The sequence below is a fragment of the Gopherus flavomarginatus genome, chromosome 1 (assembly GCF_025201925.1).
Source record: "Gopherus flavomarginatus isolate rGopFla2 chromosome 1, rGopFla2.mat.asm, whole genome shotgun sequence".
Lineage (NCBI taxonomy): Eukaryota > Metazoa > Chordata > Testudines > Testudinidae > Gopherus > Gopherus flavomarginatus.
This window is the reverse complement of record NC_066617.1, coordinates 50,120,451-50,144,162: the sequence shown is the minus strand read 5'-3', so window position 1 is coordinate 50,144,162 and position 23,712 is coordinate 50,120,451. Positions and strand designations below refer to the sequence as shown.

Here is a 23,712-nt window from a genome sequence, read left to right as displayed (position 1 = left end):
GGGAGGTATTGAAAGGATGGTTATACATGATGGTATAGGTGGGACAGTTATACATGATGTGACCAAGATGGAGACATAGAAGAGTAATGCAGAGGACCAGGGGACAGGAACAAGCAGCCTTGTGTTGTCATTTAAAAAGTTAAGCTTACTTTTTAGGTATAAAACTTGGAGTTTTCCATGTGGATAAATCTCCCATATTTTACCTTCTCCTTCCCACAAGCCTCAGGAATTTGCTAATGTTTATTGAAAAACCCTGCTTTGAGCTATGGTTGAGAGGACTCTCCTTCAGACACTATACACCAACCAAAGTTTTTATGTGCAATGGAAAAACAAATTCCAAAATCTGTTAAATAATTTATTTTTTTAAGTACACAAAGATTCCACCTCCCATTCTAGGTATCAGTTTCTGATAATCTGATCATTTTGGTCCATGTATATATTCTTATAAATATTTGGGTGAGAGGAGAGAATATTATGGGTTAGGTGGCATGATAGTAAAATTAGTCATTCAGATGAGGAAATATTTTTACTTGTTCTTTTAAATTAAAATCTGAATTTCAAATTTGCAGGTGGGAGCATATATTAGGTTTTATTTTCAATTTTAACCCTGTAGCCAGCTTTTTACATTTATATGTATTCTTTACTGAACAGTATTGTGATTGACTTTGCATATAAATATTTTACCTGAGCTATCCACAAAGTGGTGATTTATCAGATTAGGATTTTGCTGGCATAGAAGGGTGGTTTGTCCTTGTCTAAAAATAATTCTCAATATTGCTTTAAGAATGTAAAAAGTCAGTTGCAATTCAATTTCTGATCCACCTTCGGATTTGAAACCTAGATTGAAAAATATGTTCAGGTTAGCAAAGTCCTCTAGGAGATTGGAACAGGGGCAGGGAAAATACAAGAAATGAAAATTAACTATGTGTACAACACTAATCACCACTCAAAAACTGTACTTAAAGTCTATGGCTAGGCGGCTGTGCAATGACCTTTAGTAATCTTTGAACACTTGTCTGTAGACAAGTGGAGCAATTACTCAGTTCTTGTAAATCTGGCACAGTTTCCTAGATTGTTGGTCATGCCTCGTCTATAGTATGGCTTATATCTAGGGCCCTACTAAATTCATGGTCTATTTTGGTCAATTTCGCAGTCGTAGGATTTTAAAAATAATAAATTTCATCTATTTAAATCTGAAATTTCACTGTGTTGTAATTGTAGGAGTCCTGACCCAAAAAAGGAGTTGTGGAGGAGTCACAAGGTTATTGTAGGGCGGGGGGGCAGTACTGCTACCTTTACTTCTGTGCTGCTGCTGGTGGCGGCACTGCCTTCAGAGCTGGGCAGCTAGAAAGTAGTGGCTGCTGGCTGGGAGCCCAGCTCTGAAGGCAGAGCCACCGCCGCCAGCAGTGCAGAGGTAAGGATGGCATGGTTTGGTATTGCCAACCTTACTTCTGCACTGCTGCCTGCAGAGCTGTTCGCCTGGCCAACAGCTGCAGCTCTCTGGCCACCCAGCTCTAAAGGCAGTGCAGAAGTAAGGGTGGCAATACTGTGACACCCCCCCCCCTCCCCCCCGAATAATCTTGTGACCCTCCTGAAAGTCCCTTTTGCATCAGGACCCCACAAATTGAGAAATGCTAGTCTCCCCCACTGAAATCAATATAGTATAGGGTAAAAGTACACAAAAGACCAGATTTCGCAGGGGGAGACCAGATTTCATGGTCTGTGATTTGTTTTTCATGGCCATACATTTGGTAGGGCCCTACTTATATCTGCTTACCTACTTGCTGGGGCAATCCATTTTAGTCATCTGTCTTGCATCCAATTACTGTGCAGTCATGATGGTGAAGTATCTATTATTTAGCAGGTTTGCTACCTCCCCCCCCCCCATTTTCTTGGGGAATAAGTTACATTTGATACTGTATAAATTAAAATTATTTTATGGGCTAATAATATTAAGTATTCTTCTAACATCTTGAAAATAGTGTTAAGACTTTAAATATTTTCTTTCAGACGTTCGGTTGCTGCTTAATAACGATAATCTTCTCAGGGAAGGAGCAGCCCAGTAAGTACCACATACTACACTTAGCACCTAAACACTTTCAGTCTTTCACATTCTATTGAAGTTTTCTTACCAACAAGTGATCACAGCTATCTGACTTGTTAATTTCTGCACTTGTAACTCTGGCTGTATGTTCATCAGAGCGAATAAACTAAGTACTTAGCGTTGGTCAATAGTTGGATTGGAGATGTCCAAGGAAGACTCAGGAGTTACACGAATCATGTATATGACTGTGCAGTGCTCTGTCAATATTGAATCAGCCCTTTGAATATAGAAACACATTGGAGCAGTTTTCTAAAGGGAGCAGTGCTCCTGCAAGTGCTGTCTCTTTGGATAAAGCATAGGTAGTCCTGTATCTTGTGTTCACTAAAGATTCCAGAGCACATTTTTGCAGGGGTGTTAATCTGCCTACATTTATTTGGATAACTTACATAATGCCTATCTACAAATCCCCTTCCAGTTTCAGCTAGACGTATTTCTCACTTTTTGTCATAAAAAGTTGTATAATGTTGCAGTGGTTGGCAAAGTTATCACTACAAAGTAAATTGTTTGGTAAGTTTGAGCCTATTTGGGACTCTTGGATGAAAGATTATGCGTAAATGTAAGTTCCCAAAGATGGTGGAATGGGTGGAGATGGGGGATGGAATAAGTAGACTAACTTTATTTTCCCATGCCATGAACCACATCTAGTGAACTTATACTTATCTCCATAAGTTTGGAAATTTTTACTCAAAAGGTTTCAGCTATTGCACTCTAATACCTAGCTCTATATAGCATTTTTCATCTATAGGTCTCAAAGCTCTTTAGAAAGGAGATGAGCGTGATCCCTGTTTTACAGATGGGAAACTGAAGCATATAATGGCAAAGTGACTTACCCAAGTTCACCTAACAGGGCAGTGGTTGAATAGAACCCAGGTCTCTTGAATCTCACTGCTCCTTTTTTTAGACAACACCATATCTCTAAAGTGTTGGTTAACCCTGTCAAGATTTTTGAATGGTTAATAGTCATGCCCTCTATGCTAAAAGCTTTCTGTATATGTAGCAACACTATATATTAAAAATTATTTCAAAAATAGATTCCACCTTAGAGGACAGAAATTTTCATTCTCATTTGGAATAAATAGACTTCTTGGATTCTGCACACATCTTGTGTGCGTGCGTGTATGCTTTATCAGTGTATATATCCTGGGCACTTCAGTGTACTAAACTAATACACTATTCCAGAGGTCGGCAACCTTTCAGAAGCGGTGTGCCGAGTTTTCATTTATTCACTCTAATTTAAGGTTTCTTGTGCCGGTAATACATTATAATGTTTTTTAGAAGGTCTCTCTCTATAAGTCTGTATATTATATAACTAAACTACTGTTGTATTGTAAAATAAACAAGGTTTTCAAAATATTTAAGAAGCTTCATTTAAAATTAAATTAAAATGTTGATCTTACGCCGCCAGCCCCTCAGCCCTCTGCTGGTCTGGGGTTCTGTTCACCTAGGCCGGCAGTGGGCTGAGTGGGACCTGCGGCCGGGACCCCAGCTGGGAAGGGTCTGGCAACCAGAACCCCAGACCGGTAGCAGGCTGTGCGGGGCCAGCAGCTGGAACCCCAGACCGACAGCAGCTCAGCCCACTGCTGCTCAGGGGTTCCATCCGCCGGCTACTGCCAGCCGGCATCCCGGCTGCTGGACCCACTCAGCTCGCTGCCAGTCTAGGGTCCCGGCCCTGCCCACATACAGTGGGTACCGATCTTCTCCCTGGTTCTGGCTCATTCTCTTCCTCTCCTGCACTGACTCTGCGCTGAGCTGAGGGTGGAAGTGGACTGAGCACAGGGCTGGGGGTGAAGGGTCTGGCCAGGAGCTAGAATGAGGGAGGGGGCTCAGGGTTGGGGCAGGAGGTTTGGGTGTGGGGGCACTTACCTGGTCAGCTCCCATTTGGTGTGAGGGGTGCAGGTGGGAATGTGAGTGGGAGTGCAGGAGCTCCCGTTTGGTGCTCAGGGTGGGGGTGGGGATATGCGGGATGCATGGGATGTGGGGGGTGCAAGAGTTAGGGCAGAGGGCTGGGGGCATGTGAGGGGGTGCAGGTGTCAGGGTAGGGGGGCTGGGTATGTATGGAGGTGTCGGAGTCAGGGCTGGGGTCATGGGGGGGGTAAAGGAGTCAGAGGGCTGGGTGGTACAGGGCTCAGGGCAGAGGGCTGGGTGATTGCCCCCCCCCCAGAACCCCCAACCACCCCGCTCTTTGTCCCAGCTACCCCCTCCTGGGACCCCACCCCCATCTAAGCCTCCTTGCCCCTTGTCCCCTGACTGCCCCCCTAGGACCCTACCCCCTGTCTGTTCCCTGACTGCCCCAACCCTTATCCACACCCCCGCACCCAGACAGAACCCCCTGGACTTCCATGCCTATCTAACCACTCCCCGCCCCCTGACAGGACCCCCAGAACTCTGGACCCATAAACCCCTCCCTACTCCCTGCCTGCCCCAACTCCTCTCCACACCTCTACCTCCTGACAGCTCCTCCCCCAGCACTTCCATCTCATCCAACCCCCGCAGCTCCTTGTCCTCTGACCACCCCCTCCAGAGACTCTCCCACCCTAACTGCCCCCCAGGACCCTCCTTGCTCCCTGTCCTCTGACTGCCCTGACCCCTATCCACCCCCCACCCCCTAACAGACTCCGAGACTCCCATGCCCCATCAACCCCCGCCCCCCCCGCTCCCTAACTGCCCCCTACAGAGACCCCTGCCCCTAACCACCTCCGGGGATCCAACCCACCCTGCTCCCTGTCTGCCCCCACCCTTTATCCAACTCCCCCCCCCCCCCCAGCCCCGAGCTCCTTACCATGAGGCTGCCTGCTCATCTGGAGTTTTGTTGCCGCCGTGCGCGTGCAGCCCCGCCCCTCAGAGCGCTGCGCGTGTGGCAACAGGGCTCCAGATGAGTGGGGAGCGGTTTTCCCTCCCCACGGAGCCAAACGCTGCCCTGCGGGAGCGCACAGCCCCAGAGCCCTGCATGCGCAATGGCAGGGCTCTGGGGGAAGGCAGGGGAGGGGCTGGTGGCTTGCTGCGCTCGGCCGGCGCTCCGACCAGGGAGCGCGGACCCTGCAGCTTGCTGCGTTGGCAGGATTTTTAATGGCACACTGGAGTCCCGGCAGGCTCCAGCGTGCCATTAAAAATCGGCTCGCGTGCCATCTTCGGCATGCGTGCCATAGGTTGCCAACCCCTGCACTACTCTGTGAAATGTCTTTACTGTGCTACGGTATAGAAATTTATTGCAAAACGGGTGGTCTGGTAAACTTAATACACATTTTTTTTTCTTTTAGTGCATTTGCACAATACAATCTGGATCAGTTTACTCCAGTGAAAATTGAAGGTTATGAAGAACAGGTATGGATATGATGAAATATTATCTCATAACAGGTTTCTTAAAGTTTAAGGAGCACACTGTGATATTAGAACTTTTGCCTTTATTTTCTTGCAAAAATATGCATTGGCTAATAGTCTAAGTTAATAACCTGTTAATAATGTAAACCATAAAGAGCTACAGTGTAAGCAGTGTGGTGATACATGGCCTCTAATCCTGTAAAATGCAGAGTAAAGGCACCTAAACAATCTTAACTCTGCCTATGAACAGAAAAAACCCCTATCATTTAAAAATCAGATTAATCTAATATAGGATTTGAAATACTATTATTCACTAGTTCCATGGATGTTGGAAGATCTCCATTTAATGTATGAATTCTGCATTTGATACAGTGAGGAGTAGGGTGACCAGATGTCCCGATTTTATAGAGGCAGTCCTGATTTTTGGGTCTTTTTCTTATATAGGCTCGTATTACCCTCCCACCCCCTGTCCCCATTTTTCACATTTGCTATCTGGTCACCCTAATGAGGGGTGAACTAGATGAGAACTCAAGGTTTGCTGCTGTTTAATATGTTATATCCCCCCCTCTGTGCTGCTGCTGTGCATGAACTTTGTTCACATCTTAAGTTTTAAAGCATGAGATTTGGATGAGTCTCACTTTGGCACAATTTAGTCTTTTTTTCTTTATTCAGTGGGGTTACACAGTACTGAATGATGTAATATCAAGACCAAACTCTGTGTGTGTGCGCGCGCATGTGAAAAATATATAAATAAAATAAAAGTAGGTTACAAGTACAACTTTGTAATGCAGGTCTTGATAACAGAACACGGTGATTTGGGCAATGGAAAATTTTTGGATCCAAAAAACAAGATAGCTTTTAAATTTGATCACTTAAGAAAGGAGGCTACTGATCCTAGGCCCCATGAAGCTGAAAATGCGGTTGAGTCCTGGAGAAATTCAGTAGAGACTGCAATGAGAGCCTATGTGAAAGAACACTACCCAAGTGGTGTCTGCACAGTAAGTACTAGACAGCTGATTGAAACCTCCCTTGACTGCTTATATTTTTGTCTGCAGAGAATATCAGTACCTGAAATACAATATAATGTAAACACGAAGTAAAATCTAATATAGACATTCCCTTAAAGTCATAGGTGGGAATGTCTTCGGTTTTAGTGTTCTCATTACCCACCCCTCTGCACATCCTACAATCATGTCTTTTCTCTCTCTCCTTGTCCCCAACAACATTCTCCTAAAACTCCTGGAGCATTGTGCAGCATCGGCCACTCACTAGCCTCTTGAGACTCAGTGGATCTCTTGTATTGCTCCAAGGTCAAAGTGTGAGACCGTAGAGTAGTCCCAAATCCTGTTCTGCTTGTGACAGCGGAGATACCTGACTGGCTAACATTTGATAATGTTATTGATTGATTGATTATATTTTGTTTTTCTAAATCATATTAGCATTATTACTTGAATTGTTAAGAACATTTTAAGCATTGTTCATGAAGACAAAGCCTCTGCCTTGAGGAGCTATTTGAAATCTAGTTGTCTGAATTTTGCATGGTGACTTATTTTTACCCTTATTTACACCTACAATTAAATGCTTAATCTCAACTGGAAGAAAAGGCCACTTTGAAATCATAGCTAAGTATAATTTGGATGTGCAGGCTTGCAGGAGTTGGGGAACAGGGAGAGAACTCTTCAGCACCAGTGAGTCTCTTTATAAAATGTAGGCAGTTCTGCAGCAACAGTTCCTTCTCTTCTTCAATTCTACATCTGTAAGGTTCCAAACATGAAGGAACTAGACTCTGAAGTACCATAAATTTTAGCGAACATTGATTTGCTATATCTTCTCTAGAGAATGTCTTGTTGGTAAGAAAACCCAAATAATATGGGGGTGAGTAAGCAGGGATTGAAGTTTCACTGTGACTAAGTGAACTCTGAGTGGAGTTAGAGATAAGGGAAAGAGACAAAGTTTGTAAGCTATGAAGCTTGTCTCTTTCACCAACAGAAATTGGTCCAATAGAAGATTTTAGAAAAACAAGGTGGATGAGGTAATATCTTTTATTGGATCAACTTCTGTTGGTGAGAGAGACAAGCTTTAAAGCTCACCCATCTTTTGTCTCATATCCTGGGACCAACATGGCTACAACACTGATGCAAACAATAAGGGAAAGGCTCAGTTTGGAAGTGCAGTTGCTGCAAACCTGCTGGGGGTAGGCCAAGTTACTACGGCTGCAGTCATCTGTCTGTAAGAAAAATGAAGAGGCGTTCACTCCTTTTATTGTAAGGTTTTATGTTTAATATTTAATGCCTCTTGTAGACTGGTGTGAACAAATCTTGTCTTTGGTGTGTTGCTTTAAGAATACATGAAATATACTCATGGCCTTATTTGAGATGCTTTGGAGACACAAAATACAAAGTCTTGGGTATAGCATGGCAAGATAAAGAGAGAAAAAGCACATTTCCTTAGATTATTAGATTTTTTTTGTACCATTATTTGTAGAGGACAAAATACTGAGGCATAGACATACTGAAACAAATATATGCCTTGCTGTTGTACATGTGGTGTCTAACTGCTCTGTTTTCCTCTCACCTAGTAAAAAGTTAAAAATATCCAGTTAGACGAAGAATAATCTGAAACTCAGTCATTGTTTCACTGTTCTTGAAGACTCTCATATGACCACTCATAGTTACATGGTTAAAATCCCTTGTTGCTGAGACATACCTAGTTTATTGCTAATCTGAAAGTTTTATGTACTGCAGCATCTAAATTTTAGTTTGACCAGGTCTAATGATATTTCAAATACTGTGTCCTTAAATTTTCCTCCTTTTGTGAATCATACAAGCACTCAAGGCATGGTTTAAAGCTAATTTATTGGCTGCTTTTGTTTATGCATAGAAATAATGGAAAGTGGTTATAAAAATAAAATTCTGTAGTGTAATGTCACTGAATTATAGTACAATACAAGAGCTAAGTATCTTTTTTAAAATCTGTCTTGCACAAGGTACTTATAATTTGGTTAAGGAATTCATTCAAAACTTGGCATGACTTTACTCTCATTTGCAATTAAGGTGTATGGTAAAACAATTGATGGACAGCAAACCATTATTGCATGCATAGAGAGCCATCAGTTCCAAGCAAAAAATTTTTGGTAAGTTCTTAACTGATCCTGTATTTGTTATATTTCACTATATTTAAGTAACTCTGTCTATCACAATCATATCCAGTCATCTTCAGTATAGGATATTGCTCCCCTTTTGATGGGAAGAAGTTCCAGATCTGCTGTATGTGACTTTGAAACTTGTATAAGGAGCTATACAAAAAGCTTTGCTTCTAAAAGAAGCAAAATGGCAGGCTATCAATCTGTTATTTTGCAGAGCATTTGGGAAATTCCCACCCATGCTTTTGCCTTGACTTTCCAGTGATTTTCTTACTTGCATTTTTTCTTCCTTGACAATTGTTTCAGCCAGTTATTTTCAGCTTTAAAACGCTGTCCTCTTCTCTTAACTGTAAGATGTCAACAACGAAAAGCAAATTGAGGACCAGGAAATGTACAGCTATTTTCCACTGGCAGAGGAAGAAGTGTCAAAGGAGACTGTTTCACTCTCTTTCTCCTAGCCAGTCCCAGAAGCAGTCCTTTCACAGATGTAGGAGTATTCTAGGTTCACTCAGGCAACCAGTGGGGATTGGAAGCCTACTGTAGGATGTGGACTCATTAGTTTCTACCCACTTGGCACTTTTTTCCTTTAAACTATCAATACCTAAGGCCTCAGTTACCCCAGAGGTAACTGCATCTGAGGAAGTGGGTATTCACCCACGAAAGCTCATGCTCCAAAACGTCTGTTAGTCTATAAGGTGCCACAGGATTCTTTGCTGCTTTTACAGATCCAGACTAACACGGCTACCCTCTGATACCAGAGGTATTAGTGGTTCCTTTTTGTCAGAAGGGAGATGAGCAGGATTCTTTCCCAACAGCTCCTTGGTCATGAGTCATTCACCACCAACTCCTCACAAGGCAAAGGGAAGAATAATCAGTGAACCTGATCAGTGATCAAAATACACCTCTAACCCCCCAGAATCCAGTCTTACACAGTTTTTTTGTTTGTTTTAGAAATAAGGAGAAATGCCTTGTTAGGGCTTTTTTCTTCATGAGTCCTCTTGGCCAGATCGGTCTCTATCCTAGAGCAACATGTGTCAAAAGGACAAGCTGTGGTGGCTAAGAAACTTCACCAGAAACTTTTCAAATTCTCCAGCTCTTAAAACTTCCTAAGAATTTGTTACTCTAGGTAAAGGGAAATCCAGCTCCCGCCCCAACATCTCCTCCCCCCAAAATAAAGGAGCTATACTAAAAATGAAAAATCCATTAGTTTCAACTTCTCCAAAAGAAGCAAAGAGTCCTGTGGCACCTTATAGACTAACAGACGTATTGGAGCATGAGCTTTCGTGGGTGTATACCCACTTCCCACGAAAGCTCATGCTCCAATACGTCTGTTAGTCTATAAGGTGCCACAGGACTCTTTGCTACTTTTACAGATCCAGACTAATACGGCTACCCGTCTGATACTATCACCAAAAGAGCACACCAAGTGAGAACGAGAAGTGTGTGTCAGAAACTCAAGCAAAACACTTGATGATGCAAAATGTCATCAGTTGTTAATATTTAATTTTCACAGTAGAAAAGATTTAAGAGAGAAACGCATAGCAGATATTTTCCCATCAGTGTCATAGGCTTTTTAATTCTTACATACAACTCCCTGGAAGTTTTCCCATCAGAGTAGCACACTTGTTGCTTCAGATATAGGTGCTCAAGCCAATGACTAAACCTTAGAGGACCTAAAGTCTGAGAGCCAGGGAATTTCCAACCTCTGTCATGCTATGAAGATGAGACCCAAGAGTGGAATCTTGTATAATGTCCTCAAAAAAGCAGAATTAAAAATGAGTAACTTTTTTCCTTATGTGGCTTTATAGTTCTTTTCTATATATAAAATACACACAATATATTGTCTCCACGTGTGTGTTCCCTCCTGTTAATTTCTTTACTCTTCAGGATGAAGTCCCATAGTGAGGATGTGTGGATGTGACTGGCAAAGAATGGAAAATGCTAACATTTTAACAAATTTTCTCTGATTAGTCACATGCACTAGACCTTTACCCACCAGAATTTGGCAAACAGTAAACTTTTATGTAAGTTGGAATTTGTTGGATAGATTAAATATTTCTCCTTTTTGCTCTGTAAAAGTTTATCTGGTTAATAACTAAAATCAAATCACTCACAATTGTGTGAAGACTGTTTTGCAACATTGGAAATGAACTGCTGGATAGCTTCAGGAGGAGTACTGACTGCATTGCATGCAGTGGTCTGCTATTATTGTTAAGGAAGAGAGTGCTCCATAGTTAGTGGATGTAATTGTTAGAGAACACTATTTCTCTATCTCTTGTGCTATGTCTTCTTTGGTAATACGATATCCATGCACATCTTTCCATTCTCATCTACAAAGAGAGGTCATACGTCATTAGTTCAGGAAGCCAACATTGGATATGCATAATTATTCCATTATGCATCTGTATCAGCCAGTGAGATGATTTGGTGTTAGCCAATATAATGCCTTGCAGTCTGTTCACTTCACCAGCAGAGCTGACAAAATGTAAAATGCCAATGCATTTGATGTTCTGACTTATGCTGACTAGCTTATAAATGTGAATTAATTTGATATTAATGTCTCTTTGGTTAGAATATATTGACATAATATTGATTTTAGTCCAAAAATACAAGTAACTTTTAGATTCCAAATGGCTGAGTTTTCTCTTTAAAAGGAGAAATGGATACACAATACAAACAAAATTGACAAGGCTCACTAAGCTGCCCAGAACTCAGGCTACTGAGAAGCTGGGAGCCTGGAAGCCCTGATAGCTATGATTTGCATTGGGGCTTCAAGGGCTGCTGTGCTTTCTGCTGTAGATCAGGGAAACTAGAGGTTCTCAGAGCCTGAGTTACCAGGCTCTCCCAGCTGCACAGCAGCCAAGCTGGCAGAAAAACAGACAGATCTGCCTAGTCGAAGAGCCAATTAAATTGACATATTCCTGTGAAATGCAATATGACTTTTATCAATGGAAATTTTCCAGTGGAAAGTTCTGTTGGAAAACAGCTGACAGCTAGTAAATAAAATAGATAAATTAGTAGACACATTGCATAAAATAATTTTAAAAAGCAGTTGAAAGCCTTTTGGTATGTGTGCAACAAGCTTCTAGAAATCCTTGGTTCAGCAGTGATTACTCACTGTAATGGTTATGACTTTAATTATGATAAGGACTTTACAAACCATTTAAATGACTTATTTTTCATTAAAATGTAGGCTCTGCTGGAGTGAAACATTGCAATTATTTAATGACCTGCAGAATACTAGTTACCATCCTGTAACTGTTCAGGATGTGAAGAATATGTTCTTCACACTGAAACGAGAAGAATCCTAACTATGCAGAATGTAGTAACACAAGTTAGAGTTTAGTTAGGGCACTGTGGCCAACATCTGTTTATAAAGGATTTTTTGGCACTTCTTGTAGCTGCAAGATGGCAGGATCTCAGTGTTATGGCACTTGTAGCATTACAGTGCCATCTAGCAGCCTAGCTGGGAAACGAGTGACTCAACCAACAGCTTCTGCAGAACTTTACGCTCTCTACCACACCCAAAGATCGCTAAGTACTTATCAAACCCTACCTTGCTTGGACTTTGAGTTCTGAAATTATAGCCTAAGGTATTATGAATTTACGCATTAACTTATCACCTAAAATCTATTCAGTGGAACATTTCTACATCAATCTGTGTGGATTAATTATTTGGTAATCTTAAACTGCTTTTTTTGTCTCAATATTGTTACCTTCTGAAAGGGAATAAAATCTGTAGCTAATCTTCTTGCAGAAAGTCAGTTTATGCCGTACCCAAACTGTTTCTTTCTTGAATACATACATGGAATAGAAATTGAGACAGCCCAGAAGCTGTCCTAATATAGCTTTTTTTCCTGACAGAATGATCCACTAACCCAGGGGTAGGCAACCTATGGCACATGTGCCAAAGGCGGCACACAAGCTGATTTTAAGTGGCACTCTTACTGCCTGGGTCCTGGCCACTGTTCCTGGGGGGGGGGGGGGAGGGGCTCTGCCTTTTAATTTCATTTTAAATGAAGCTTCTTAAACATTTTAAAAAGCTTTACATACAACAATAGTTTAGTTAATATATTATAGATGTATAGAAAGAGACCTTCTAAAACATTAAAATGTATTACTAGCGCACACAACCTTTAATTAGAGTGAATAAATGAAGACTCGGCACACCACTTCTGAAAGATTGCTGACCCCTGCACTAACCTTTTCAGAAGTGCATGCCTTGCAGGGAGGCAAAGTTTGAAATGTAGCCTGCCTGTATTTCAGACATCTGGAAAGATACAATCTCCCCTTGAGTGGTTTGGGAAAACTTACATTCATTTCTAATGGAAGGAATGCCTACAGTTCTGGAGCTTTATATTTCTGTCAGAGCAGTCCAAAGCCTTAGCTACAGTTAATATTGTAGTGATTCATAGGTATTTTAGTATTTTTTTAAATAAAAATGCAAAGATTCTAAAGCTAGTGGGCTGCAAAAAAGTGACTGTTCCTGGAAATCATCCAGTGAGTCTTCCTTTGCTCTAAACAGTACTCAGCTACACGTGCCCAATTGGCAAGTAATTAATAATGAGGAACATTTTTAGAGACAAAACGTTCCTTTTAGAATGTCTGTATGAATAAATAATCTTGCTCCGTATCCAAAAGCAGCAATAAGTGTTCCCACAGAGTTCCCATTTTTCCCAAGTGTTTGTGTCTTAAAACCATGAGTGATTTTCTCTTATAAGAATATTGTGTTCTTCCATGCTACCTCCCTTAACGATCTCAAATTATAAACTAAGTTTGGCACTAGTAGTGAAATTCAACATTTTATTCAAATTATTTTCCCTGCCTTATTTATATCTGCTGTATTTATTTTTAAGGAATGGTCGTTGGAGGTCAGAATGGAAGTTTGCAATCACCCCTTCAACCACTCAGGTGGCTGGCATCTTGAAAATTCAGGTAGGCTTATCATAAATTGTATACTTCAGTGTTTAGAAGGTCTCTAGTTTTTTTTCAACTGGGGGAATCTCATGGTGATATAGTAACAATAATAATTGTGGTGCAAGAAAGAATGGAACAGATACACATTTCACTAATCATTCTGCAGTATTTTAAAATAAACTGGCATTAATTCTGTCTATAAATATTCATTCATGCATTCATATATATTATATTGTAAAAATGGATGATGGAGGGCTTCAGAGACTCATCCCATTTTGTGTGTTGTGGAGCAGGGGGTTGAGTGTCCTTTTTTTTTTTTTTTTTTTTCTCCCTCCTCTCTCACCTCCTGTATCAAAAGGGTTGGTATCTGGTCAAAGAAGGCTGAATGCAGCTTTAGGCTATTTTCTCTTGAGGGCATAAGATGAGAGGAATATGCTCCTTGTTCCAGGAGGTGTATGCTGCTTCTGCAATGCAAATGGAAACACTTTCTGAAAAAAGGATTAAGAATCAGTGTTTACATTGTCAAAAAGGTCAAACATTTCCTTGTATATCCTACTAGACTCATTACAAGAGCAGCCAAATTAATGAATACACATATACATTAGAAATCACTAACGTACCTCCTCACTAGTCCCTATTGGTAGGCAGAAAGTCAGCTTTTCCCAAAAGAGCGATTGTTGGAGCCTCTACTTGAGGAATCTGCTTGATGCTAATATAGTTGCCTGTGTTTTATGATTTGCTGTGCATCATGGGCAGAGTCTGTCTCTCTTGTGAGAAATGTTTCTTCAACTATATCAATTTCTCATTTTCTGATCATGAATGGCACCTTTTCCATCTCTTTAGAGGGGTAACTTCTCTGTAAATTCAACTGAATGAATGGTGTCAGTTCTGTTTACCAGTTGTGGCAAAAATGTGTCATCTTATCCTTAAAAGAAAATTCTCCTTGTTTCATTTTGGAAATAGCATTTATATTTATACAGTGCCATTGATGTACCTCTGTGAAAGTCATTAAAAAGGTAATCATGGATAGGCATATCCCACAACTTATTAGGCACAATTTACAGTTCAGTTGCCCCTTTTTTATCAGTGATCTCTAGGGACACAAAAACCTAAAAAACCCTAATTTTCTGTGTCAAGGCTGTTTCAAGACCTTTCTTTCAGTTTCATTTGCAAGTGCATGTACATCCGTTTCCTTTTGATTCTGTCAGTAAAGGCCAAAATCCTCTTATCTTTAGTACTTTCCAAAGATTCCAGTTTAAACTGTAAAGATATCCATTACTCTTCAATACCATGTCATTGGTTGTGAATAACCTTACATCTAAGTGCCCAAGGTGTACGTCCTTTAATTTCCTATTGGTGTTTAAATCCCCCACACGGAAACCAGTGATCAGCATTATAATCCTACATTTTCAATGTCTTTAAGTCGCTCCAGTTTTTAACTCATTGACTTTATCAAGATTCGTTTTAATACCTTTGAAGAATCTAAGCCCTCGTCCAGACTAACCCGCGGCATCGGCGGGTTAAAATCGATTGCTCGGGGATCGATATATCGCGTCTAGTCTGGACGCGGTGTATCGATCCCCGAGCGCGCTTACATCGATTCCGGAACTCCATCAATCCGAACGGAGTTCCGGAATCGACACGGAGAGCCGCGGACATCGATGCCGCGCCGTCCAGACTGGTGAGTACCTCGATTTTAGAAATTCGACTTCAGCTACGTTATTCACGTAGCTGAAGTTGCGTATCTAAAATCGATTTTAATTCCTAGTCTGGACGTGGCCTAAGACTAAGACTGGTAGCACTTTAAATTGATGGCAGAGGGGGGAGTACAGTAAACCTTTTTGGGGAAAGACCAAGAGTTTCCAAACTTATTCTGCTGTGTCTACTAGTTAGGTTACTAACATTATTGTGCCGGAGAGAATTCTTTTTAGAAAGATCACCTGGGCTTGCTTAATATAAGATGTCACACTGCCTCCAGCAAACAGTCTGGCTGAGCAAGGAGGGCAGCAACACACTGCAGCCTGAAGCTTTGCCAAAACTCTCCTTGAACAAAGTCAATCCTCATTACTTGAGTAGTTTCCAATAAGTCTCCTAAAGAACAATACCTTTCTGCTACCGCAAGTAGCTTGGATAAAATGAACTGTTAATTGCAAAATAAATTTCGTGGACACGAAAATTGCTGCTCTGAGCTTGCTGAGCTCTTCAAGTATAACTCTGCATTTCAGTGGAAATGCAACACCAACAGATCCCTCTCTTTCCCCCAGAAAATTGTGTTTAATGTTGGCATTTTACCACCATGCTGATTCAGTAGCTGTAGTACTGATAATATTTGTTTTACTTTTGCATAGGTTCACTATTATGAAGATGGTAATGTTCAGCTAGTGAGCCATAAAGACATACAAGATTCATTAACAGTGTCTGTAAGTTATCTTTTTACAAGGTCTCATTATATGTTGAAGTGACACATTTTTGGTGTAGGTTTTGGATGTGTTTAATAAGACTTTTGATGCTCAGAATGAGTTCTGCCTTTGTATTCTACAGAACAATGCCGGTTAGACATTCTGACATAAGATCCTTTCACTATTTAGAAATAGGTGAAAAAAATTGTACATGCAAGTAGATAGCTAATATTTTTACATTGCACGTATAGATGTCTGCTGTCTTCTCTTAAATCCTCCAGAATACTGTAAACTGAATTTGCTGCATGACTTGTTTTTTACTTGTGACTTTTTTAAAGAAACAAGACAGATTAATTTTAGTTGTGAGATTATAGTTAGCTTGAACTGTCTGCACTTATTATTTATCGGCACTTGCTCTAACTCTTCTTAAACTGTTAATTGTAGGTGCTGTGTGGCTTATGGAATTAGATTTTGAATGTGCAATGAGTTTGGTCTGAAGTAGTACCTGCTGAACACACTCTCATTCCCCTTCCAATTATTGGCACACAATTGGCAGCATTTGCTTAGGAGAAGATGAGGGCTCTAAAAATAGCAATGTGTTAGGGGAGAACTCCATAACTAGTGTTAGCTTGAGCTTGTATAGCCTATTTGTAACCAGTGATGTCAGACCTTTGCTTTCATGGACATATAAATCCAGTTCGGGGGTGGAGACAAAACTTCAGATATTCTGCAGTTCAGAGGCTCCACGCCTGCTAGATACAGGCCTTATTTCTTCTTAGCTGTCCCTTTTTGGTAGAGGTTATTATGGTGCATTAGGGAGGAAATGCCTAAAAGCCCTGTGTGTGGAAACAACAGTTGCATCCTGAGGCTTGTTCACTGTAGGGACTGGTGCTGTCTGAGTGCAGCATGAACTAATAATTGCTCTTAATAATAAAATACCATGACTGGTAGAAGGCATGAGGAAGTGAATAAACATTTATATTTTCTGCTTGGAGTGTCCATTAATAAACTTGTCAATGACATTAAATTAGCAGAAGGGAATGGAAAAAGTACAATTTGAAAGCCTCTCAGATGGTTATGAGATGCTGATGAAGAACTGGGTTCTGAGTGCCAAGCTGGATTTAACAAAGAACATTGTGAATTAAAATAAATGTATATTAAAAAAAAAAAAAAATAAAGCAAGGCTCACTGGCTTTCCAATCACAATAACAGCATACAGAGTGGGGAAGGGTGGTGCTAAATGATCAAATTTCAGAAGTTGTAGGCATGGAAATTACTTCTGAGTCATAAGTAAAGGGACCAAAGTCCTTGCTCATGCTCTTTTCAGCTGAAAATTGCTTCAGTGGAGACTGAGGGGACAGTTCCAACAGTGGGTCCTGTCCTGCCGTATCAGTCAAGTACTGAAGGACCAATCAGGACCAAGAGATTTGGTGCTGAGCACTTCCTCAGACAGCCGTCCGTCCTTTTTAGCAGGGAGAAGGGCAACAAGTATCTCCTGTTTAGGTGTCTTATTTAGACTTCAGGCATACAAGGCATAGAAGACTATACAGGCAAAGACCTCTGTCCTCTTGGAGAGAGCAGGAAAAGTGCCTTAGCTGTCAGGCCCTCTCCTCTTCTCCACCATGTAGCTGAGCAGCAGCTTCCTACCAGCAACAGCAGATCTGAAATGAATAATTTCAGAGTTCCCTTGCTGAAGACAGATATGAATAAGTATGCCAGGTCAGTAGGGGATTCCTTTAGTGTCTCTGAGACCTCCCAACACATGGGCTTTTTTTCTGGAAGCTGAGCAGAAGCTGGTAATCCAGGAAATACTGCCTAACTCAATAGAGCATATGAGCATCTCTTCCTTGCCTCTTTGCAGGATTCAGGCCTCTTCTTTTTTCCCCTAAGTGGGCACCACCTCCACTGGTCTCCCCCTCTTCCTCTTCTGTAATTGTCAGGAACCTTTTTACAGACCGACTGCTGAAGTCAACTCCTCCCATCTCTCTGTGGAAGCAGCTCCTCTTGCAGATCTGGAGACTGTCATCTCTAGGCATATCCCTCAAGGAGTTAGCTTATCTTATCTCCCATAAGATCAAGTTCTGACTGCAGACTCCCTAGTAGAAGAAAAGGAGAGAGGACTACCCATTCTTTTAGGATAGGACTCTTGGCCAAGGCGCTCTGCCAGTCTATTTAAAAATGTTGGAATTACGATGTGCTGCTCCAGATGCATTCTTATCTCCAAGTTTCCAAAAAATGTGCAAGCTAGACCTCCAAATTCCAGTATTCCTTATGTCTCAGCTCAGCAGTACCCTCTTGCTTGAAACCCTCTTGGAGCTCTGATTGTTCATATTCTTAAGGTTGCCCTGTGTAAAGATTAAACATTTTAACCCCATTGTTTTACAATATTTTTAGAGACATTTTTCACTTCTATTGAATAATCAAATATAACGTTATAGTACATATCTCTCCTGGCCTCTCTGATCTTGTCAGTTTGACAAATCTAATAATTTTGACAAAAATAACTGGAGAAGGACTCAATGGGATCTGCTTGTTTTGGTATGTACTATTCTTACCTGGTATAAATTGTTCTATATCCACTTGCCCCCAGGTATTTAATAGCCTTGGCTTCCATAAATGGTTCTATAGTGACTTGCCCACAAGTAACTAGGCAGTGATTCTGCTGCAAATTTTCTTAAGATTCACTTGTTTTTCCTCTTTGCAGTAATGAGCTTAGTTTAGATTATATTTAGAGAAATGCAGCACCAAGGCATAATTCAGGCATTCGAAATATAGTACCAAAGGAAAAATGAAGCTACTCTGGTGTTAGGAAGCACAACGTTTTTCAAATTGAGTCTTGAACCGAATAGCAGTTGTTATGTGAGCCCAATTAATCTATTATAGACTTTCTGGCTAATGGAGGCTACTTTAAGCATCTTATTATTGCAGGAGGAGTATAATTCATTGACAGCCTTTTTAGAGTTGTAACATTTTAGTTACTTAATTTGAAAACAAATCCTTTCTTTCTTAGAACGAAGTCCAAACAGCAAAGGAATTTATAAAAATTGTAGAGGCTGCAGAAAATGAGTATCAGGTATGACTTCTGAAACATCCAAAATATATTACTCATATGTAAAACCATGCTTAATTTTGCCTAATATTGTGTACACTTAGACTGAGCCCCAAAACTCATGTAATATTACTGAAGTAGGAAAACTGGCTTTTGTAAGTGAATGCAGTTTTGGTATTTCATTTCAATGTTAAGGATTATTGCTATAATACTGTTCATTTTATAACTTTAAGAAACAGAGTCAAGACAATCTAATCATGCTAATAACTTTTAGTTCTGCACTCTAGCTGTCTGTTACCCTCATTTCCTGCCCCATTCTTTCTGATTGTTCCGCCTACTTATGTCTTAAATTAGAGTCACCTTTTTGAGGGCAGATTTTTTTCAGTACAGTACAGCATGCTAGGATTCTGATTTTCACTAGGGTTTCTAGGCACAAGTATAATGCACATTATTTCATTTCAGGAGTGCACAACCTCTTGTGAAAGGCCAGTCCACAGTTAAATACTCTGACTGAATGCACACATCTTCATATGTAGATAATATTTCACCAGAGCAAGAAGTTCACATTTTGGTGGAAATTTCCATCCAAGCATATCAAGACCTCACTTTATTTGGATGGTTTTCTAGCAGCTTTGGTAGATGTATGAATAAGACAAGTATTTCAAATGCATGAGGTTTATAGAGTTTGCAAAATATTACTGTTCTAGGAGTCTGGAAATTTGAGTTCCATGTTCATTAAACTTTTTGATAAGGGATCACTTTCAGGCAGGATATTATATCCTACTTACGTTAATTTGCTAAAAAGCACTGTACACTTTAAATTCATATGACTAAAAGTATTACTTGTTGTAGAGCTTATACATATTTAGGCTTGGAAGTATTGGATTTTTATCATTAAGCATTGATTTCACAAACAAATATTTCCATCAATAACTGAAATTTACTGCTAGGCAAAGGAAGAATAATGCTTGAGAATTTGAATTTGATTTAAAGATATTTACTTTGTATATTTTTGATATGATATAAGCAATTTGTTTTTAACAGTCATAAAGCTTTAATTTTTTGAATCTCAATATCTGCTGTCATTAATTTCCTGCGACTGAAAATTTAAATCAGTTTTCAAAAAATGCTTTAAAATATACATTGATATCATCAGTTTGAATTTTTTAAATTCTGACAACCCTAAATATACTGCATGTGCAAACTGATCACCCTCATAGGAAAAAATAGTGAAAGGTTATGGTCTATGGTAATACTGTTAGCTCTCAAAACCCATATTTAACTTTCTAAACCAAGACCGAGTTTTTGGGCTCTCGTTTGACAGCTTACTGTAAACAAGCGTGATCTTAATTTTTTTAGACTGCATAATTTTAGTAAGACTTAACAGGAGGCAACAGGTTACACATTATCCTGTGATTATTTGAATGATCTGTATATGTAGGCCACTGTTTCCGTTATTTTCTTTTTTCCAGTATAGTTTTGTTTTGAATAATTCTAACTCTTTGCTCTGTTTAACAGACTGCTATCAGTGAGAATTATCAAACTATGTCGGACACTACTTTCAAGGCCTTACGTCGACAATTGCCAGTTACCCGCACTAAGATTGACTGGAACAAGATCCTTAGCTACAAGATTGGAAAAGAGATGCAGAATGCTTAAGACAAACAATGCATGACTGGATAATTTTAGTGTTCTTGTATACAAATAAAAATTATTACAAAAGTATTTGGAACTGTTGTCACCCAGTCAGCATGGGCTTTTGCCATTGAAAAATCACTGTAAGTAGTCTGGTTAGAGCACAAAGCTTAACTAATCAACTTTTTTTTTTTCCCCCCCTCCCCAGTTTGTTTCCTTTTTCTCAGAGGGATTGCAAAATCAATATAGTTGAAAACTTTCCTCTGGAGTTTCTGTTGTACGTTTACATTTTTTATAATGAAAAGACCATGCCTTTAGATTTCAATTTAAAATTAAGAACGGTTTGAAAAATATTTTTGCATACAGTAACTGTCTTGCTTTCATGTGAACTGAGCAACTTCTGAAATTTGCTGGATTCCTTGAACAGTTCAGTAGTGTACATTTCTAGTTCAAGGCTCATGATAGATTTAGCCATATAAGTTGCTGTAGAAATCATTTAGCCCTCCATTGGATGTAAGAGTGGAGAAAGCATTTTCTATTTTAAGTATGTTAAAACCTTTCAAAATACTTATTCAGCTGGCTCAGTGTTAACTAAACTTTTTTAAACAAGGCCAAGTCTTATGCTGTTTTAAGATTTTGAAATTAAATAAAGTACTTATTTCAGAAATGCATTTAATGCTTTATTCCTGACAGTTACTTAAATGAGTTCAGATTCCATCTGCCCCAGTTTTTTATTATACAGCCACAAATGTAATATAACAAGGCATATTGTAATATATAATTCTGTACTCATGACCATGTCTCTCTTTTTTTTTTCTTGGATTGAAATGTACTAAAATTCAATGTGACATTAAAATGCAAATTTTCTATTTATTTGAGTAGCACATCAATTACGGATTGATCCTGTTGTGTGGTGTTTTTAAAAATATGAATACTGCTTAAAACTGATATTTTCACTTTGAAACTTGTGGTCGCTTACTTGTTGTGATTAGAAATGCTGTGTACATATATGGTTTGCTGTAATAGCACATTTCTCCATCTCCCCATTTGTAAGATGCATTATCATACTCTCTACTGAGGACTGCTTGAAGTTCTTAGCTTATAGTAATTTACTGTTGGCTGTAGGGAATAGAAGAGATTTAGGTGTCTGTGAAGACCAAAACGAATCTGTCTGCTAGAGGGGAATCCTTTCCTTTGTGCTGCAATTTTCTTGGGATTGAAATGGTTTTTTAGGTTAAAAAAAGAAACCCTGCAAAGAACAATGTATTCAGTCAAACATTTCAACAGTTTGAAATATATAGGGTTTCATTTTAAAAACCTGCATAAAAATAATCTTGTTGCTTTTTTTTAAAAAGGTGGTGCTGTGTCAAGAATGGTATATTGAAAATCTAACTTTTTAACCACTAAGACCTGGTCTACACTGAGGGCGGGGATCGACGTAAGATCTGCAACTTCAGCTACGAGAAGTCAACATATCTTAGTTCGACTTACCTCGCGTCCTCAGCACGGGGTCAATCACTGCGGCACCCCCGTTGACTTTGCTTCTGCCCTCACCGAGCTGGGAGAGCAATTGGGGATCGATTTATCGTGTCCACACTACGTGTGATAAATTGATCCCCAATAGATTGATTGCTATCCGGCGGGTAGCGTAGACATACCCTAAGTTAGAAATAATTGGATTTTTATAGCTGTTAAGCTTTACTTAAATTGTGGGAATTGTTGAGAGAATAAGTGTGGTGTGAATTAAGGCACTACTGGAAGATGCTTAGATACAGTGATGATGCGCGCAGTATCAAAACCTGAACAGAATTCTCACTTCTTTACAGCGTGACCCATTCACTTACGTTTTTAAGTTGTAGTTCATGGCATAGTAAGAGAAAGATGATGAACGTAGCCTTATGCAAACTTTGTTTATATTTTATACTGTACAAATACAATAGCATTTTACTAATCACAGTAGTGATTAAGATGGCACACCTTTCCATGGAAGGCTATAAAACTGTTAGTAACTTCAAGAATTCGAGCTCTGCAATTCTACAGTATTGAGACTGTAGAAGAGTTGATTTTCCTCAGCTGCATACTCTTTCAAAATTTAACTGATTAGTCACTTTTTTTAGCATTCTGCCTACTTGAATACTTATATTGAAAATATATTGCAAACTAGCTATATTGTTCAATAAACACTGGCAGGATAACAGCTTATAGCAGCTGCAGCTGAACAATGATTTATTGTATAACAAATCTGCAATCCTTTTTTAAGATCTATATACAAATTTTACAGCATTTTTTTTTCCCCCTGACATACTTGCTGATTAGAAGAATCAGCCAAGGGGAGAATGGGGAGGTGACTGGATGGTTCAGGAGAATTGTTAGACTCCAGACGGTTGTTGTCTTTTTTTCAATTCTAGGTCATTGGTTTGTGTGGTCTAGGTCAGTGGTTTTCAAACCGCAGGCTGCAACCCAGTAGTGGATTACGGAATGTAACTGTGTCTTGGTGGCTCTGGTCAGCACTGCCAGCTGGGCTGTTAAAAGTCCCATCAGGGGTGCTGCCCGGCTAAGGCAGGCTAGTCCCTACCTGTTCTGACACCGTGCTGTGCTCTGGAAGCGGCCAGCAGCAGGTCTGACTTCTAGGCGGGGGGGCCCACGGGTCTCCGCATGCTGCCTGAGCATGGGCTCTGCACTCCCAGCTGCAGGGAGCGGGGGCGGAGTGCCTGTGGGTGAATACCAAGCAGAGCTGCTTCTGTACCTCCATCTAGGAGCCTGACCTACTCCTGGATCCTTCTGGAGTGCAGCACGGTCTGCAGGGCCTGTCTTAGCACCCCTCTGTGCCGCTGACTGGGAGCCATCTGAGGTAAGTCTGCACCCCAATTCCAAGCCCCATCCCTGACCCCCCCCAACCCTGGAGCCCCTTCCTGCACTCCAAACCCCTCATCCCTGGCCCCAGCCCAGAGCCCTGACCCCCCTCCTATACCCCAACCTGCCCCAACTCAGAGCCCCCTCCCACACCCTGAAGCCCTCATTACCGCAGCCCTCACCCCTAAACTCCAACCCTCTGCCCCAACTCTGAACCCCTCCCACACCCCAATGCCCTCATCCCCAGCTCCATTGGCTCATAGGCATCAACAGTTTACTTCAACTAGGTTGCCAG

General features: G+C 40.4%; 1 protein-coding gene across 2 annotated transcripts in view; it reads left to right on the top strand.

Moving 5' to 3' along the window:
* CAPZA2 (capping actin protein of muscle Z-line subunit alpha 2) overlaps window positions 1-21,437 on the top strand; it is a 41,900-nt gene extending 20,463 nt beyond the window's left edge. For both annotated transcript variants that reach the window (XM_050936353.1, XM_050936352.1), the window contains 8 exons: window positions 2,011-2,062; window positions 5,362-5,425; window positions 6,214-6,420; window positions 8,476-8,555; window positions 13,421-13,499; window positions 15,830-15,901; window positions 18,891-18,953; window positions 20,448-21,437. In XM_050936353.1, coding sequence (XP_050792310.1) covers window positions 2,011-2,062; window positions 5,362-5,425; window positions 6,214-6,420; window positions 8,476-8,555; window positions 13,421-13,499; window positions 15,830-15,901; window positions 18,891-18,953; window positions 20,448-20,588 — 758 coding nt within the window. In that variant the 3' untranslated portion in view covers window positions 20,589-21,437. The remainder of the gene's footprint in view (window positions 1-2,010; window positions 2,063-5,361; window positions 5,426-6,213; window positions 6,421-8,475; window positions 8,556-13,420; window positions 13,500-15,829; window positions 15,902-18,890; window positions 18,954-20,447) is intronic.
* The last annotated feature ends 2,275 nt before the right edge of the window (window positions 21,438-23,712 follow it).